The 20,429-nt window shown below is 41.4% G+C and overlaps 1 protein-coding gene across 1 annotated transcript in view; it reads right to left on the minus strand.

The window, feature by feature from the left end:
* STRA6 (signaling receptor and transporter of retinol STRA6) overlaps positions 1-20,429 on the minus strand; it is a 107,902-nt gene that overhangs the window by 34,054 nt on the left and 53,419 nt on the right. Inside the window, exon 8 of the mRNA XM_040343015.1 lies at positions 4,981-5,048. Coding sequence (XP_040198949.1) covers positions 4,981-5,048 — 68 coding nt within the window. The remainder of the gene's footprint in view (positions 1-4,980; positions 5,049-20,429) is intronic.

Raw genomic sequence — 20,429 nt, forward strand, 5'->3', positions numbered from 1 at the left:
ACTACGATCAAAGGCGGTCTCGGATTCCCAGATCCAGCCCTGTACTATACGGCGGCTCACATGACCAGGGATTGGTGTTGTCACAGTGATTTGAAGCTCTGGGTGTCGCTGGAAAGAGAGGCAGCCAGGGCACCCCTTGCGGGACTTCCATGGGCAGGGAATACTCCTGCCATGCACCTTACTACCCACCCACTGATTGGGCCTACTCTCATAGAACTGAAAAGGTTTGTTTGCTTAGCCTCATTGAAAAAATTTCCATCCCCACTGACGCCATTTATTGGTCATCCGGATTTTGTAGCAGGCCTTACCGATCCGTCTTTTATCTCACAAGCCCCACAGGGTCTCATGAGGGCTTCCTCATTCCTGCGTCCCACCGGTTGGCTCACTATGGAGAACTTGTTCTTAGGCCAGGCCCCACTTTCAATAGGCTGCTCTAGGGTCAACCAACTATCTCACTTTCTCAGTTCACTTCCCAAGTCAGCCCATTTCCTCAGAAAGCTTCACCCTTTCGAGGAACTCTGTACAGGTGAGGGTCCGATCCGGAGGTCCTTGTCTACCTCCTGCAAATCCTTTTTAGATCTCCACGCCATTGAAGGCACCCCATTCTTAGCTAAATGGGAAAGAGACTTGCATGTCACCTTCACAGAACCCCAAAAAGACCGCATACTCTTTTTCGCACAGAAATCTTCTCTATGCAGCAAATACCAAGAGACCACATATAAAATAGTGACACGCTGGTACAGAACTCCTTCTGTACTGGCTCAGATATTTCCTCTACAATCTGACCGATGCTGGCGTTTGCGGCCTACACCCAGGCACGCTAGTGCATATTTTTTGGGACTGCCCTGTGCTCTAAACTTTTTGGCAACCGGTACTTAAGATCATACTGAAACTCAAGGATGTCCCCCTTCAGGATAACCGGATGCGGTTCTCCTTAACCTTACCCCCCTATCAAGGAAAAGTTACCATAAATCCCTCCTCAAACATCTCCTTAATGCTGCCCGGGCCAGCATCCCACCTCTTTGGAAGCAACAGTCTGCACCCACGGTGGCCCAATGGTTCGCAAGGGTGAGGGACATTGAGCAAATGGAAGATTTGACCTCTGCGCTGCGAGAAAAGTCGGAGGAACATAAGTCCAGATAGATTCACTGGAACCTCTTTCGCTTCTCGCGAATTTCCCCCAATACATGGCTGGATCCACCATGTAGGATCCCCAGCGCCAGTTCAGCGTTACTGATCTGGGCTCCCGGGGGGTAATTTACCCTCCCCTCCTATTCTGAAGGCAAAAGATAGTAGGGAATGGATACCAAGCGCCCTGAGGTGACTCAGTTCGCATGTGTTGCGCTATACAAGTTTTTCACTGATTCACTGACTCACTCCTGTCACCCCCCTCCCCTGTTTTTTTTCCTTCTTCTCTCTTCTTTCCTTTCTTTTCTTCTTTCTTTCTTATAGTTTCTCTCAATGCAAAAAAGAAACAAAATGTGATGAGCACAGATGTTTATGTTTACCCTGTATAATGCTGCGTACACACGATCAGTCAAACCGATGAGAACGGTCTGATCGACCGTTTTCATTGGTTAACCGATGAAGCTGACTGATGGTCAGTCGTGCCTACACACCATCGGTTAAAAAAACGATCGTGTCAGAACGCGGTGACGTAAAACGCAAAGAGGTGCTAAAAAAAATAAAGTTCAATGCTTCCAAGCATGCGTCGACTTGATTCTGAGCATGCCTGGATTTTTAACCGATGGACGTGCCTACTAACGATCGTTTTTTTTCTATTGGTTAGGTATCCATCGGTTAAATTTAAAACAAGATTGTTTTTTTTTAACCTATGGATAAATAACCGATGGGGCCCACACACGATCGGTTTGGTCCGATGAAAACGGTCCATCAGACTGTTCTCAGCGGTTTGACCGATCGTGTGTTCAGCGAGTTGTAGGACTCTGACTGAATGGTGATCCTTACCCACATGCATTGGTTTTGTCTTATATGTTCATTGCAATTTATCGGGAATGTGAAGTTGCTTTTATGCTTGTTTCTGTGTCTTATCTTTAAATAAAATAAAATAAAAAACTCATGTAACATTTGCTGTGATGCATTTCCATTGACTTCTATGGGCCTCCCAATGCATAAAAACAAAGAAAAAATGTGTAATATTTTTAACAAGGCATTGAACCACAGCGCTGAGATGGTACTGACACGATTTTGGGGGAAGTTTAACATGTTCATTTTAAAGCGTAGTTCCACCCAAAATTTGAACTTCCGCTCATTGGATTCCTCCCCCCTCCGGTGCCACAATTGGCACCTTTCGGTGTGGAGGGGGGACAGGATATCTTTCGAAGACAGGTATTCTTTCCCACTTCTGGGAGTCCGGGCCGTGGCCCGTGATGTCAGCACGAGGGTTCGCTCCTCCTTCCCCGGCCGCAAAGGCTACACTGCCGAGTACCCTTAGCTGCAATGACCGCAGCAGCACAAGACAATTGATGGAAACATCAGCTGCAGGTGCCGACATCACTGGATTCCAGGACAGATAAGTGACAATTTATTAAAAGCCAGCAGCTGCAGTATGTGTAGCTGTTGGTTTTAAAAAAAAAAATTAAACTTTTTAAATTAAAATTTTTTAACCGCTAGCTGACCAGCCGCGGCAGTTTTACGGCGGCAGGTCGGCTCGGCTGCGCGAGATCACGTAATATTACGTCATCTCGAGGATCAGCCAATGGGGGCGCGCGCACGACCCCCGCTCACCCCTGGTCCCGACGTGTCCGGCGGACGTGATAACCGCCGGGCACCCGCGATCGCTCGTTACAGAGCGAGAACCGGGAGCTGTGTGTGTAAACACACAGCTCCCGGTCCTGTCAGGGAGAGAAATGACTGTTCGTCTGTTCATACAATATATGAACAGCGATCAGTCATTTCCCCAAGTCAGTCCCACCCCCCCTTCAGTTAGAACACACAGGGAACATACTTAACCCCTTCCTCGCCCCCTAGTGTTAACCCCTTCCCTGCCAGTGGCATTTTTATAGTAATCAATGCATTTTTATTGCACTGATCGCTATAAAAATGCCAATGGTCCCAGAAATGTGTCAAAAGTGTCCGAAGTGTCCGCCATAAGGTCGCAGTACCGATAAAAATCGCTGATGGCCGCCATTACATAGTAAAACAAAATATTAATAAAAATGCCATAAAACTATGCCCTATTTTGTAGACGCTATAACTTTTGCGCAAACCAATCAATAAACGCTTATTGCGATTTTTTTTACCAAAAATATGTAGAAGAATACGTATCGGCCTAAACTGAGGAAAACAAATCATTTTTTTATATATTTTAGGGGATATTTATTACAGCAAAAAGTAAAAAATATAAATTTATTTCAAAATTGTCGCGCTATTTTTGTTTATAGCGCAAAAAATAAAAACCGCAGAGGTGATCAATTACCACCAAAGGAAAGCTCTATTTGTGGGAAAAAAAGGACGCCAATTTTGTTTGGGAACCACATCGCACGACCGTGCAATTGTCAGTTAAAGCAACGCAGTGCCGAATCGCAAAAAGTGGCCCGGTCATTGACCAGCAATATGGTCCGGGGCTGAAGTGGTTAAAGAATTATGCATTTAAACCCAACAGTACACTAACTGACACTGATATTAACAGTGACACTAATACAGTGATCAGCTATAATACTGTAAACTGTATTAAAGACACTGGATGGGAAGGGGTTAACCTCAAAGGGAGATCAAGGTCTAACTGTGTGCCTAACCATGTGTATTGTGTGTAAAATGTGCAGCTTTTACTAATAGATCTGGCTGTTTTTTCTCCCTGCTTTAACTGATAAATATTGAATATATCTTGGCACTTGCTGTTTGTTATATGTATAGTCTATCTCACTGATTTTTCCCTAATAATACTATATGTTATAGCATGCATGATCATTTCCTTGTGTATAAATCGATCGCTGGTGTGCCATTTTCTGGTCTTTTTACTGTGTACCGATAACGTTTTTCTGTTCAAGCTTTAAAAAAACAAAACAAAAAACCCAACAGTATAAATTGGCCCTAAAACTGATGATGTGAACTTGTTAATCTACACCAGAGGTCTCTAAAGTTTCTAAGCAAAGGGCCACTTTACTGTTCATCAGGCTTTAGGGGGGCCAGACTGTGGCCATCGGGAGTAGAAAAAGGTCCCGGCATCAGTTGGAGTAAACCATGCCCCATCTTCGGTATCGGTTAGAGGAATTGTGCCCCATCACTTGTGTCATTGGGAGGAATTATGCCCCAATCGTTGTTGTCTTTGGTAGGAATTGTGCCCCATCATTGGGCCCCATTAATGATGTTATTGGGAGGAATTGTGCCCCATCTTTAGAGTCTTTGGTAGGAATTGGGCCCCATGATTGGGCCCCATTAATGATGTCATTGGGAGGTATTGTACCCCATCTTAAGAGTCTTTGATAGGAATTGTGCCCTATTAATGATGTCATTGGGAGGAATTGATCCCCATCTTTAGTGTCTTTGGTAGAAACTGTGCCCCGTCATTGGGCCCCATTGTTGATGTCATTGGGTGGAATTGTGCCCCATCTTTGGTGTCATTGCGCCCAATTGTTGGTGTCATTATGAGTAACTGTGTATCATTGTTGGTGTCAGTGAATTAAATAGTTCCCCAAGGGCCGGATAAAAGCAAGAAAAGGGCCGCATCCGGCCCCCGGGCCGCAGTTTGGAGACCACTGATCTACACATTCTGTATACAATGCATACATTCTTGTTTCATTCCAATATTTTGCTTTCAAAATGAATGCATACCAACATGTGATGGTTATTCTAATGTTTGTACATCCACCCAGTAATTTCTTACCTTTTTCTTAAGAAAATCAAAATGTAATGAAATTGAAAAAGAAACAAAAGCAGTTTGTGAAAATGACTATGATTTAAACAAAATAATAGCTAAAACAAATCATTACCAAAAAAAGAATAATCTTTAGCACAAACCTGCGTTTTGATCTTTTATGCTTCAAAAGACTTTTCAGATATTTGAGATAGTAATTTCTGTTGGACATCTACAAAAGACAAATCACACAAACATAAACTATAAAGCGCAGTGTATCACAGATCTGAGATTCACAGGTAAGCAAAAAATAATCCCCTAATCATGTTATTGTAAATCAAACAATGTTTTCTGGGCTTTTTTTTAAGTATTTTTTATATCTGGACTCGGAGACTTCAACATTGATATACATTCATTTTTGTGAAGAAACATTTTTGGCTATTTATACGCACAATGAAATCACGGATTATTTTCTTGCTTGACACAAGGACTTGTATATGAATGCTAAAATAGTGATTAGTGCAGAAGAGCCACTTTCTACCCAGCAACACTAGACAGTCATGCGGCAGATGTGTCTCCGGTGTTCATGGTAATGTAGCATGGAAGGATGCACAGTCTATTTGGTTGCTCGAGCATTAGTCAGTCAAACCTGGCAAATGTTTTTTACACATTATTTAAACTCTGCTGCACAAAAGTTACTGAGTTTCTGGCAGCGACTCTAAAATCAATTACAGCACCTTCCTCCTGTGTAGCTCGTATTTATGAAAATTGGAAACCCACAAACCAATGCTGGAGAAAAAGAAATTCACTACATATTAGCTGAATTTTATGTAAATCATTGTTGGCAATTCAGTTCTTTAACCCCTTTTATGACCATAGGTCATTGATGCCTAGGTGTCTAGGCTGAATTTATCAACATCAGTTAGCATCCATTATATTACAACAACTGTATTTTTATTTTTACAACTGAATTTTACACGGAATTAAGGCTTTCATTTGGTGAAATGTTTTATTAAATACTCAACTCAATTTTTTTATTATATTCTAAAAAAAAAATGTAAGAAACATTTGAAAAATAAATAAATAATAGATTGTATATAAATATTTTTTTTTACAGCAAATGCACACTAAAAAATAAATACACTAGCAGTTGACATTGTGATCACATAATAGAGAACCATGCTGAGTTTTAAAGGATATGTATACTGTTTTTGAATATCATTTAGCTTTTCATGATTAGCACCAAAGATATATACTGTATATTCTGTATATATATATATATATATATATATATATATATATATATATATATATATATATATATATATATATATATATATATACACTGTATATTCTGTATCTATATATATATATATATATATCTATATATATATATATATATATATATATATATATATATATATATATATATATATATATATATATATATATATATATATATATATATATATATATACAGAATATACAGTATATATCTTTGGTGCTAATCATGAAAAGCTAAATGATATGCAGATGTAAGCATGAAATATTCATATGCAATGTTTTATATATATATATATATATATATATATATATATATATATATATATATATATATATATTTATATATATATATATATATATATATACACTGTATATTCTGTATCTATATATATATATATATATATATATATATATATATATATATATATATATATATATATATATATATATATATAAAACATTGCATATGAATATTTCATGCTTACATCTGCAGTCAGTATGTACCAGGTTGGTTTTGACTGCTTTATTGAAGTGATGTACAACAGTAACCACCCCACTCACTTACCCACTCAGCCTATTCTGCACATAGAAGCTTATGGATTTAGAGGGGTGATCCCAACTTGCTGCCTATTCTAAGGCCTTGTACACACGACCGTTTTCCTCGACAGAATTCATTAAGAAACTTAGTGGCAGAGCTTTTTTGCAGAGGAAAACGGTTGTGTGTATGTTTTTCATCGAGAAAACTGACGTGGAACTCAATGAGAAAAAAGTTCTCTTTTTCCTCATCGGGAGTCTCAATTTCCTCGTCGTGTTCCTCGTCGGGCTGGTTTTTGACGAGAAACACGTTCGTGTGTATGCTTAGAAAGTGTGGCGCCAGTGTGGCGCCAGTGGAATCAAACTTCCCCTTTATAGTCACCGCGTTTGAGAACGACAAGATTTTGTCTTGACAGTGTGTACGCAAAGAAAACTTGTCAAGTTTCTCAACAAGCCTAACAAGGAACTCGTCGAGGAAAACAATGTTTCATTTACGACGAGTTCCTCGGTCGTGTGTACGAGGCCTATGTATTGAAACCTGTGGATTTATCGGTGGGACTAATATCTCTCTCTGCCTCTCCCTGCCTATTTTGAGCATATGGGGATTCAATTATAGAGAGATGATCCAAAAGCAAGCAGCTTCTGCCTGGCTCTGTCTTTAGAAAACCAGTAATGTTCTGTGACAACCAGTATTTAAAAATTGGTTAATCACACATATAGTTAAATCTATTAAAGACAGGGCCACTTTAACCTAAGATATGTTTGTGAGAAAATATGCAGATACAGTAATGCTTGTAATCCAAAGCATTTGTATATCAAAGCAAATTTCCCCATAATAAATAATAATAAAGATGATTTGTTTCACAACCATTTATTCATAAGTCCTTCAGTTTATAGTCCATATAAAAAGATTAGAAAGATAGAAATACCCCCTGATTGGGATCTTAACGGCAACAACACCACTGATATATGTTAAAAAGAAAAGTTATTTCATACATTTAAAATGAATCAGTCACACATGTGATGACCTATTAACCACTTGCCGACCTCCTCATGTAGATATACGTCAGCAGAATGGCACGGACAGGCACATCAACGTACCTGTACGTGCTCTGCTTGACGTGGGTGGGGGGTCCGATCGGGACCCCCCCCCCGCTACATGCGGCGGTCGGTAAGCCTCGGGGAGCGATCCGGGGCGACGGCGCGGCTATCCGTTTATAGCCGCTCCGTCGCGATCGCTCCCCGGAGCTGAAGAACGGGGAGAGCCGTGTGTAAACACGGCTTCCCCGTGCTTTACTATGGCGGCGCATCGATCGAGTGATCCCTTTTATAGGGAAGACTCGATCGATGATGTCAGTCCTACAGCCACACCCCCCAACAGTTGTAAACACACACTAAGTGAACCCTAAATGTTACAGTGCCCCCTGTGTTTAACTCCCAAACTGCAACTGTCATTTTCACAATAAAGAATGCAATTTAAATGCATTTTTTGGTGTGAAAATGACAATGGTCCCAAAAATGTGTCAAAATTGTCCGCCATAATGTCGCAGTCACGAAAAAAATCGCTGATCACCGCCATTAGTAGTAAAAAAAATAAAAAAAATAAAAATGCAATAAAACTATCCCCTATTTTGTAAACGCTATAAATTTTGCGCAAAACCAACCGATAAACGATTATTGCGATTTTTTTTACCAAAAATAGGTAGAAGAATACGTATCGGCCTAAACTGAGGGGAAACATTTTTTTATATATGTTTTTGGGGGATATTTATTATAGCAAAAAGTAAAAAATATTGCATTTTTTTCAAAATTGTCGCTCTATTTTTGTTTATAGCGCAAAAAATAAAAACCGCAGAGGTCATCAAATACCACCAAAAGAAAGCACTATTTGTGGGGAAAAAAGGACGCCAATTTTGTTTGGGAGCCACGTCGCACGACCGCGCAATTGTCTGTTAAAGCGACGCAGTCCCGAACTGTAAAAACCCCTTGGGTCTTAAGGCAGCATATTGGTCCGGGGCTTAAGTGGTTAAAAACAATCTAAATAGACACATGAAAGATTCATTGCAAGCTTACAAAATAGTAATTCTAGATAGTGTTGCTCTCCAATGTCCAAAAAAAAACTTCGGTACCAAATGCATTTCAGGTTCAACCCTTTTGTCAGGGGTATTAGATAGGCCAGGGAGGATGGCATCTTGACAGAACAGCTTCATAACAGGACAATACAGGAAGAGGGAGCAGGCCATATATGTGTTTGCTGACTGTGTAACTAAGGACCAAGTAGAGCTATGCAAAAGATCATATTGTGATAACCATCATATCTATTACACGCCCCTGTCCTTGTTTTCTATATCATCTGTGATTTGTGACTAATTCATTGTGGGGACCTCTATGGAACACCTTGTTTTTGGCCCTTGGGAGCGGTGTCGGAGATCTCCATTTAACGCCATCCTATGCAGTGATCCTTGCGATTCCTGCTTGCATAGCTCACAGAACATTGCACCATTGTCTTATGCAATTTTGACAAATATTTGAATATACATCCTCCTATCTAATACCCCTGATGAAAAGCTTGAACCTGAAACACGTCGGGTACCGAAGAGTAATTTTCGGACAATGAAAAGTAACACTATCTATTCTATATTATAGAATTACTATTTTGTATGCCTGCAATGAATCTTTCATTTGTCTATTTGGATTGTTTTTTTTTCAATCAAATTCCTTTTTATTTGAAAATGTTTGCTCTTATTATACACACTGTGCTTACCATCTTATACAAAAATATATAATAAAATACATTTAGTTACATTTCCATAAAACCTTGTTTTTATTATCAACCGTGTGACCTTTTGTGTATATTGTCTGTTTTTCTTTTTCCTTCTTCCCTCCCCCTCCCCCCATCTCTCCCCCCCCCCCTCCCCCCTCCGCCATCACCTTTTTAGTGTCCTATTGTGTCTAACTTCTATATTTTTAGGCTTCTCTAGTGTCTAATTCATGTGTTTTTTCTTCTTTAAATTATACTTTTTTACTCCTTTCCACCTTTCCCCCTCTTTGCCCCACTAAGCTCCCTATCTCCGGAGTCTATCTATTATCAATTGTGGTAACGCAAGACTGGCATCCTCCAACCATGGTTGCCATATAAGTTCAAATTTACTAATTTCCCTCCTTCGGCCATATGACAATCTTTCTCTTAAAAGTAGGGAGTTTACATAGTGAATCCACTGCCTCCCAGTAGTTACACCAGGGGGTTTAAGGGGACTGGTACCTGAACCAGTCTATTTATACACTGGGAGACGTATCCTCAATACCGATGTAATTTTGGGCATCTCCATATTAAGTGTATAAAATCCCCCTGATGTACTTTACACTTTGGGCATTGGGAGGTGTCTCTTCCTCCCCATTTATACATCTGTAGTGGTGTTCTATATGCCCTATGAAATATAAATAATTGTGATAATCTATGTGACGCAGACAACAAAACTACCGGGATAGATTCTAAAGCTCTGTCCCACAGGTTCTCATCTATATCCCCTATATCTTCTACCCATTTTCTACGGCATCTCAGAGAGATATGGTCCTGCACCATCGATAGCAATTTTGTATATATTTTTTATATTAATCCTCTCCGGTCATTCGTTCTAAGGATTTCCTCTATCAGGGATTATGGAGGCACTGTTGCTAATGATTTTTTTTTTTGTTGTGTCTGCAGAGCATGTCGAACTTGGAGGTATTGATAAAACCCCCTTGGACTTAGCTGGAATTCCTGACACAGCTGTTCGTATGTTTTTAGTACCTCCCCCTCGTACAGCTGTGCAAAAAAATATATCCATTTTTCTTTTCATGGGGTGAATCCCCTTAGATCTTGTAGCTCTGGGTATCTTGGGTTATGCCATATCGGCATAAAAGGCAACAAACCAGTTACCCCCAGAACTTTCCGAATCTCCCCCCATACCCTTTTAAGAAGAATGCATATCGGAGCAGAATACAGTATACTAGGCAGTTCCATCTCCAGATGTGATGCTGCCTCTAATGTGGGAACAGATATAGTCACCAGCTTGCATATGGGGTCCTCATCAATTCCCTGCCCCCATCCTGCCAACTGCTGGAGCTGAGAGGCCAGAAAGTACATTTTGGGGTGGGGGACTGCCAGGCCTCCTCTGTCTTTTCTATACTGAAGAGTAGCTAAACTTATTCTGGCTACCTTCTTTTTCCAAATTAGATCCCTCATTAATATATCAATTTGTTTATACCATTTATTTGTGATCCATATAGGTGAATTATGGAAGACGTATAAAAGCTGTGGCGCCCATACCATTTTTATTAGATTTGCCTGTCCTACCACTGACAATGGGAGCTTACACCAACTATTGCATTTCTCCTTCTGTCTATCCAGCAGAGGGCCCAGGTTCAACCGGAGATACTCGGCCGGGTCTGGGGACACCACCACTCCCAGATACTTAAAACTATTAGTTATCATAATCTGTTCTGCTCCAACTGCCAGGGGTTGCCTTAGCTTGTCTATAGGCATCAAGGTTGATTTAGACCAGTTGATGACAAAACCTGAGAAGCTTCCAAAGTCTCCTATTATCCCCATCACTGCCCTCATCGAATCGGCCGAATCACCTAAATAAATAAGCGTGTCATCTGCTTACAACAATATTTTGTCTTCCCTCTGGCCCCTACGAAACCCCACCACCTCTGTGGCAGTACAGATAATGATGGCCAGAGGGATGGGGACAACTGCCGGGTCCCTCTATATAGATCAAATGCAGGCGAGAGTTTATTATTAATACGATGTCTAGCTCTGGGTTTGTAGTAAAGCACCTTTACCCATTCTATGAACTTACTCCCCAATCCAAATCTTGCCAGCATCTCCAGGAGGTAGAGTTACTCCACACTATCGAACGCCTTTGCCGCGTCCAGTGACAGAATGGCCCTACTGCCTGGATTGTCCACCGGCACCTGCATATTCATATGTAATCGCCTGATATTATCTGCCGTAGAGCGGTTGGGTATAAAACCGGACTGGTCCGGATCGATCAATTTATCTATTACCCGCGATAACCTCATAGCCAGAATCTTAGCCAGGAGCTTAACATCCGCATTCAATAAAGATATCGGACGATAAGAACCCAACAGGAGCCTATCCTTTCCTGGCTTTAATAGCACTATAATTATCGCCTCCTGCATACTATCTGGCAGAACACCTGTTTCAGCTGCCTCCTGCAGGGCCTGTAACAAAGGTGGCAAGAGAATCTCCCCATAGTGGGAATATACCTCTACCGGTAGAGCTGCACGATTAATCGTCAAAAATCGTTATTGCAATCTTTTTCCGTTGCAATTCTTGACACAGGGCTTCACGATCTTTGACATGAAAATAATTTTCTCTCTGCACTTTGGTATGCAAAGAATTTCCTCTCTGCTCTCAGCCAAAAGTCAGTCTGGGCAATCTGCCAAGTCTGGGCAGCCTGCCAAGTTTTAAAAACATTCTTTATCAGTGGAAAGTTAAGTCTAAACATTGTATCACTTCAAAGGAATAAACTTCTGTATGTAAATTAGGGAATGTTTAACCACTTAAACACCAAACCTTTTTCTGACAGCTCTTTTCAAGTTAAAATCATTATTTTTTTTGCTAGAAAATTACTTAGAACCCCAAACATTATATTTTTTTTTGTAGAGACCCTAGAGAATAAAATGGCGGTTATTGCAATATTTTATGTTGCATTGTATTTGCGCAGCAGTCTTTTTAAATGCAATTTTTTTGGAAAAAATTACTTTAATGAATTTAAAAAAAAATAGCCAGTAAAGGTGCAGAGGAACAGATACTGTTTTACATGTATGGCTGGGCTAAACATGCCTACTGGCATAAGATGATCTCCAGCTGATATGAACAGTTACATTCAGAGCAGGAAATTATCATATGTGCTTAGGCACCTTCCGAGTTCTCCAGATGCTCTCAGACTAAAAATTTGATCAGTCAGGTTGGATATTCTGCGCTAATTGCTACTGGTTCTATGTTTATCTTTCTGCTTTAAGCCCTCAATATTCCATAGGCACATATTTGAATGCTTAGCAGACTCAAGCATGTATGTCAATGGAATGACCTTCAAGATCATAGCCTGCATGCCCAAAAGCAGTGTTTGTTTAGTGTCTTTTACTTCTACAAATCTGTTCTTGTTTCTATTACTTAAAGCAGGATTCCACCCGCGATTTTTTTTTTAAGTCAGCAGCTACAAACACTGTAGCTGCTGACTTTTAATAAGGACATTTACCTGTCCTAGGCACCCGCGATGATGCCCCCCCCCCCCCGATGCCGATCCAGATCATTGCAGGTCCCGGCGCCGCCATCCTCAGTAAGGGAAACAGGCAGTAAAGCTTGCGGCTTCGCTACCCGTTTCCTACTGTGCATACGCGAGGCTCGCGCTGCTTTGTGAATGGGCGGCAGCTGTCTGAGATACACACAGTTCCCAGAAGGCAGCGCGCCCCATTCACCAGAAGGAGGATGCGGAAGAAGACCCATCGCAGATGAGGAAGAGGAAGATTAGGAACATCCGCATAGCAACAGGTATTTCGGGTGAGTAAAAATTTATATATATATATTTTTTTGCAGCATTTTCCTGTAATTTTTTTTTTTCAGGGTGGAACTCCACTTTAATCAGAATAAAATGAGTGAATTCATTATACTAGTCATTTTCAAAGACAAAGCAAGTGTAACACAAATTCTCATCCAGTCAATTAATCTAAATAAATCTGTTTAAAGCCCAAACATTTTAAGGTTTTGTGGAGACAGGTTGAAACTTCTGTTTTTTGCCTCTACCGCTGTTCAGTAAATTTACCATAGGTTTCGGCGTCGTCACTGGGACAGAAAGTGAGTCGAATCTCTACAACTCAGAAAAAGAAAAAAAAACTCTTTTAGGTCTTTTCCACTTTCCCAGAGATAAGATAAACTAAAAATACCGACTTCTAACTACTTTATCCAAAGCTAAAAAATTGTCCGGAGGTATATTTTTTTGGTGCGCTCTGTATTGGATTTATTTATTTTGTGCAACCATTCTAATCATCCTACAAGAAACCAGTAAGCATAATCAGAGCTGCGGATAGAAATTACAGGGCCCCTTATTTTTTATTATTTTTTACAATTTAGTTTGTTTGTTTTTGTTTTTTAATTTAGGAGCCCAATGAGGAGGCTTTGGTGAAATATCAGGGGTCTAAACAGGGGAAATCTATGCCACATGGGATGATTAGGGTGTGCCCAGGCACATCCGGCACACCCTGTGCGCATGCCTATGATTACAGTACAGCTCCAATGAAGTGATGTATTTGTAGACAGAAATTAGTAGACCAGCAATAAAGAATGGTAACAATGTAAATTCAAGTGTGAGAGAGACAATGCAGGAAACAGGCATCGAGCTCCAGGAAATTTGGCTAATGAACCCACACACCTCAAGTTTGGGCCATCTAGCTGTAGGCAACAGTCTAGTCCCAGATGTTTTGAAAAGACTAAAAAATTCAGCTTTCCCTGATAAGGGCAGATCACACCCAAAGGGAATTAGAAGGGGGGCAATTTCAGGGAAAAGAATACAGTATCAATAGACGGCAGGTCACACAGAAATCACATTCCTGACCCTGTGGGGAAAGGTATGGAAGAATAACGTAATGACAGAGCAGTATGAGGAAAAAAGAGAAGAGAAAAGGAGGGAAAATCAAAGGATAAATAAATAAAAAAGAAAACAGGGAGAGGTCCAAAGACACTGAGGTGAGCCGCAGTAAATTTACCATAGGTTTCGGTGTCCGAAAGTGAGCAGAATCTCTACAACTCAGACAGCAATAAATTTTTTCCATAATATGAAAAAAAGAGTAAAACCTCTTTCAGGTCTTTTCCACTTTCACACAGATGAGATAAACTAGAAGAAGTACCAACTTCTCCCCACTTTATCCAAAGCGAAAAAATTGTCCGGAGGTATGCTTTTACGGTGCGCTCTGTATTGGATTTATTTATTTTGTGCAACCACTCTAATCATCCTTCAAGAAACCAGTAAGCATAATTAGGGCTGCTGTTAGAAATCACAGAGCCCCATACAGCCTACCTTACCTGCTCCCCCCATTCCCCCGGGCGGAAGTGACTGAGGACATCAATTTATCAGTCCCTTTCTCTACAGCCTCAGCTGCATAGATGAATAAATAGGAAGCGCTCTGAGACTTCCTGCTCATTCACAAACTGAAGCATTGTAAACACAGTTTACAATGCTTCAGTGACACATGGACACAGGTGTGATAGGTGCAGATTGCTCACTGTGTTCATTCAGAAAAGGAACAGGCCAATAAATGACTTGTGTGCCTGCAGCAGCTGCCAGCGGGAAAGGTGGAAAATTTTGTAGCGCTACAGGGGAAAGTGGCACATGGAGGGCCTAGACAGCAGATGGAAGGAGTGCATGTGCTAGAACCTTGTTGCAGTGCAACCGGAGGGAGGGAGGGAGAGAAGGAGAAGCTGGCAGCACTGCAGTGCAAGACAGAAGGGGATTGGTGTCTGCAATAAGGCAGTACAGCCAGTCCTGCCCAGCAGGTGCCGGGGCCCCCTTTTGAACTGATGTTACCCGGGCCCAGTACAGGAGGGCTGGCTGTACTGCCTTATCATAATGCTTACATTACAAAACAAAGCAGTTTATAAACAGTACATAAAACATTGTGAAAAACGTTTTTCTTTAGGCAAGCATAACATAATCATCCCTTTTTTGCTTTGTTTTATCCTGTGTATTCCTTGTCTTTTCTTTGTAAAGTGCTTTAAGAAGCTAACATTAAAGGTGCTACATAACATACAAGTTTATTATTATTATTACTATCATGAACAACTATAATACCTTTTTCCAGATTGTGGCTTAGCACATATTCTTTTTGTGCCGTGGTTCTCTACAGTATACACTTCTTGTTATAATAATAATAATAAAAAATATGTGAATACAGAGTAATGCACTATCTTTCATAATGGCTTAAGTGGGTTGTGACAAAAATAATTGCCTTTCACATAGTACTGCAGCTTGACAGCATATTGCCGTTTGATTGTTAGACCCAATAATTAAAAGACCAAGGCCACAGTGCATTGCCAGGCCACATGGAGACAGCTGATTGCTAGGAACAAGTGTAATATAGAGCTAGGCTGGCTGTGTTTCCAAGGAGAATTCTTTGTAAAAATGTCCTGAATAGCTAAGACCTTGATGCTAAAACGATGCAGAGCAGGGAAGCCATCATAGCACAATCCATAACCATAGCAGCACATTTGCTTGTCAGAAATGAAGAAAATGAATAGGATAGAATCGCTAATGATGTTTGTTGGCTTTTTTCATTTGATAAGAATAAAAATTATTTTAGCATTTTCTGATTATTTCACTAGGTGCCAATGCAGATTTGTATTTAAGTCCACTTAAAGTAAGACTTTTAGACCCTTCTAAACATGCTGCTTTCTTACATGTGTTGGTAATCCCCTGGCTTCAAAGTCTTTCTCACTATGTGAGAGTATGCAGAACACGAAAGTCGTAAAAAAAGTCCTTACCATTGGTGTGCGCAGTCTATTGCATTAGGGCGAGCCCCCGCCGAGCACAAATACACATGTGTGTATACAGTGGGGCAAAAAAGTATTAAGTCAGCCACCAATTGTGCAAGTTCTCCCACTTAAAAAGATGAGAGAGGCCTGTTATTGTCATCATAGGTATAACTAAACTATGAGAGACAAAATGTGGAAACAAATCCAGACAATCACATTGTCTGATTTGGAAAGAATTAATTTGCAAATTATGGTGGAAAATAAGTATTTGGTCAATATCAAAAGTTCATCTCAATACTTTGTTATATATCCTTTGTTGGCAATGACAGAGGTCAAACGTTTTCTGATATAGGCCACGTACACACGGTCGGTTCAAACCGATGAGAATGGTCCGACAGACCGTTTTCATCGGTTCACCGCTGAAGTGGCCTGATGGTCTGATGTGCGTACACACCATCAGTTCAAAATCCGATGGGGTCAGAACACGGTGACATAAAACACACGACGTGCTGAAAAAAAGTTCAATGCTTCCAAGCATGCGTCGACTTGATTCTGAGCATGCGCGGGTTTTGAACCAATGCTTTTGTGTACTAACCATCGGTTTGGACCTATCGGGCAGCGGTCCATCGGGTCAATTTTAAAGCAAGTTCTAACATTTTTATCCGAAGGACAACAGACCGATGGGCCGTACACACGGTCGGTTTGGACCGATGAAACTGGACTTCAGGCCGTTTTCATCGGTTTGGACCGACGTGTGTTCACAAGGTTGTCACACACTGTTGCTGGTATGTTGGCCCATTCCTCCATGCAGATCTCCTCTAGAGCAGTGATGTTTTGGGGCTGTCGCTGGGAAACACGGACTTTCAACTCTCTCCAAAGGTTTTCTATGGGGTAGAGATCTGGAGACAGGCTAGGCTACTCCAGGACCTTGAAATGCTTCTTACAAAGCCACTCCTTCGTTGCCTGGGCGGTGTGTTTGGGATCATTGTCATGCTGAATGACCCAGCCACGTTTCATCTTCAATGCCCTTGCTAATGGGAGGAGGTTTTCACTCAAAATCTCACGATACATGGCCCCATTCATTCTTTCATGTACATGGATCAGTCGTCCTGTTCACTTTGCAGAGAAAGCGTGATGTTGCCACCCCCATGCTTCACAGTAGGTATGGTGTTCTTTGGTTGCAACTCAGCATTCTCTCTCCTCCAAACACGTTGAGTTGTGTTTCTACCAAACAGTTCTACTTTGGTTTCATCTGACCATATGACATTCTCCCAATTCTCTTCTGGATCATCCAAATGCTCTCTAGCAAACCTCAGATTGTCAGGGGATATGTCTGGCATTGCAGGATCTGAGTCCCTGGCGGCGTAGTGTGTTACTGATGGTAGCCTTTGTTACGTTGGTCCCAGCTCTCTGCAGGTCATTCACTAGGTCCCCCGTGTGGTTCTGGGATTTTTGCTCACCGTTCTTGTAATCATTTTGACCCCACGGAGTGAGATCTTGCGTGGAGCCCCAGATCGAGGGAGATTATTAGTAGTCTTGTATGTCTTCCATTTTCTAATTATTGCTCCCACCGTTGATTTCTTCACACCGAGCTGCTTGCCTATTGCAGATTCAGTCTTCCCAGCCTGGTGCAGGTCTACAATTTTGTTTCTGGTGTCCATCGACAGCTCTTTGGTCTTCACCATAGTGGAGTTTGGAGTGTGACTGTTTGAGGTTGTGGACAGATGTCTTTTATACTGATAACAAGTTCAAACAGGTGCTATTAATACAGGCAATAAGTGGAGGACAGAGAAGCCTCTTAAAGAAGAAGATACAGGTCTGTGAGGCCTCGTACACACGACCGTTTTCCTTGACAGAACCCATCAAGAAACTTGGTGGCAGAGCTTTTTTTGCAGAGGAAAACAGTCGTGTGTATGTTTTTCATCGAGAAAACTGCAGTGGAACTCGATGAGAAAAAAAGAGAACAAGATCTCTTTTTCCTTGTCGGGAGTCTCAATTTCCTCGTCGTGTTCCTCGTCGGGCTGGTTTTCGACGAGAAACACGTTTGTGTGTATACAGTAGTGTATTTAGGTTTTGTGCTGCCCTAGACCTGACTAAACTCGAGCACCCCCTAATTTAAGTATGACCCACCCCTTCCTGTCAAGGCCACACACCTTTCTGTTTAAGACCCACTCTGGCATTTTCGAGTGGGGACACTAGTTCTGAGGGCCTGGGGGGGGGGGGCAATGGATTCCCTTAATTTGCATAGATTTCCTTTCACTTCATGTTTGGCTATGGGGCAGGAAGTGAAGGGAAATCTCTGCAACGGGACAGAGATGGTAAAAAATAAACTGACAGGGGCTATAACCCTCCCTTACTCTATCCAAAATGGAAAAAAAAGTGTTGCCTATAGTTCTACTTTAAGCACAAATTTCTGATAATCTTTTGGAGAGGACTAAGAAGATATAACCATGCCAATGGTGCAGCAGAAAACATAGCACAGTGAGGAAGGTTTGTGGTCCAGGATGATAGGACAGTCAAAATTAGACACAGCACCCCACCCCCCCCCCCACGGTTGCGGAATGCCGGCCGCTTGCATAACGGTAGCAGTGCGGCCGCTTTATGGTGGCACTAGACTAATTTGCCCCTCAGCCCAGTCCACCCCATAAGACTGGCACTACACTAATGCTGCGTACACACGATAGGTTAGTCTGATGGACCGTTTTCATAAGACCAAACCGATCGTGTGTGGGCCCATCGGTTATTTATCCATAGGTTAAAAAAATAGGAACTTGTTTTAAAATTATCTGATGGTGTGTAGGCACAACTGATCATCAGTCAGCTTCATCGGATAACTGATGGAAAAATCCATCAGACCGTTTTCATCAGACTAACCTATCGTGTGTACAGGGCATTACAGTGCAGAGCAAGCTGACGGGTGCTGCCCTAGGCCTGGGCCTTTTTGGCCTAGGCCAGGATACAGCATTGACTGTATATACAGTGTTGCTTAGTGTTTTTATCTTAATAAATTATAATTTTCCTATAGAGAAATAACCTTGAAAATTATATTACGCTGTTGACCTTCCTGTAATGGCTAGAAACAGGTTTCCCCGTTTTTATGTGATTAAAAATGTAGTGATTATTAAAAGATTTATTTTGGTGAGGTGTTAGGGCGTGCGTAGCCTTTAACGGGTCACCAAATTCTGCCTTAATGTGGAGGCATTTAATAAAATCGATGGGATATGTGCCGTGATTAAGACACCTTCAAAAAATCAATCGTGTGCTTTAAAAGCTTTTCCCGTTGATATTAGTCATCCCACCCATAAGCAGTAATCAGTCAGCAGTTGACCTGTTTCACTATTCATTTCATCAGGCTGATTGTTAGAGTAGGGAGACTCCCTTTACGGTGATGACTGTATTACCCCATCCAGCTGTCTTTAACCTCATAGAAAATTAAACTAGGGAAACAAACAAATAAGTGTTATACAGGTAACTAAAAAATAGGGTTAAAATTGGTTTAAAAAATATGGTTTAAAACCAGTGGCGGCCCGTCCATAGTGGGCGCAGGGGCGCCGCCCCCCCAAAGCTACTCATCAAAAAAAAAAAAAAAAATGAAAAAAAAAAATGAAAAAAAAAAAAAAGTCATTTTTTTTTTTTTTTTATAACATGTCCCTTTAAGTGTGTGTGGGGGGGCGGAGCGCCGGCCACCGAGGTGCTGTGGGAAGCATGATGTCATCGAAATCGTGAGATTGGGCAAGCCGCAAGCAAATCTATCGGCTGGCTTTTATACTGCCCACGGAGCGCAAAGCTCCACGCTCGCACAACCACTCTGTGCTGGATGTGTCCTGTTGGTGGTTAGTGATTGGCTGGTCCATAGGACTTAGGGCGGTGCTTTTATCAGACCAGCCAATCACTTCCGGTTTTCTCAGTGACTCATCCTGGCTAGTCTGAACATCGGGACATCTCACTGAGCTGCTAGCAGGTAATTAGGCAGAGAACTCTTGTGTTGTGCTGTCAGAACGTGCAGCAGCAGTGTCCTGTGTGTAGTGGATCTGGGAGGTAGAAGGAGGGGAGAGTACAGTGAAGGGCTGAGAAGCTTTTAGCACATTTCCTGGGGACAGTAATCTGGATGGGGCTGCTAGTGTTATTACACATCTCCAGTATGTGTAACACGAGGGCCCCCAGCTCTGCAACCTCCTAGAGTCATGCAGCTCATGCTGTGTGTATAGGTCTGTATTCTCTCATCTCTCTCTCTCTTCTATATCTCTCACTTTCTATTCT

Source organism: Rana temporaria, chromosome 3 (genome assembly GCF_905171775.1).
Source record: "Rana temporaria chromosome 3, aRanTem1.1, whole genome shotgun sequence".
Classification (NCBI taxonomy): domain Eukaryota; kingdom Metazoa; phylum Chordata; class Amphibia; order Anura; family Ranidae; genus Rana; species Rana temporaria.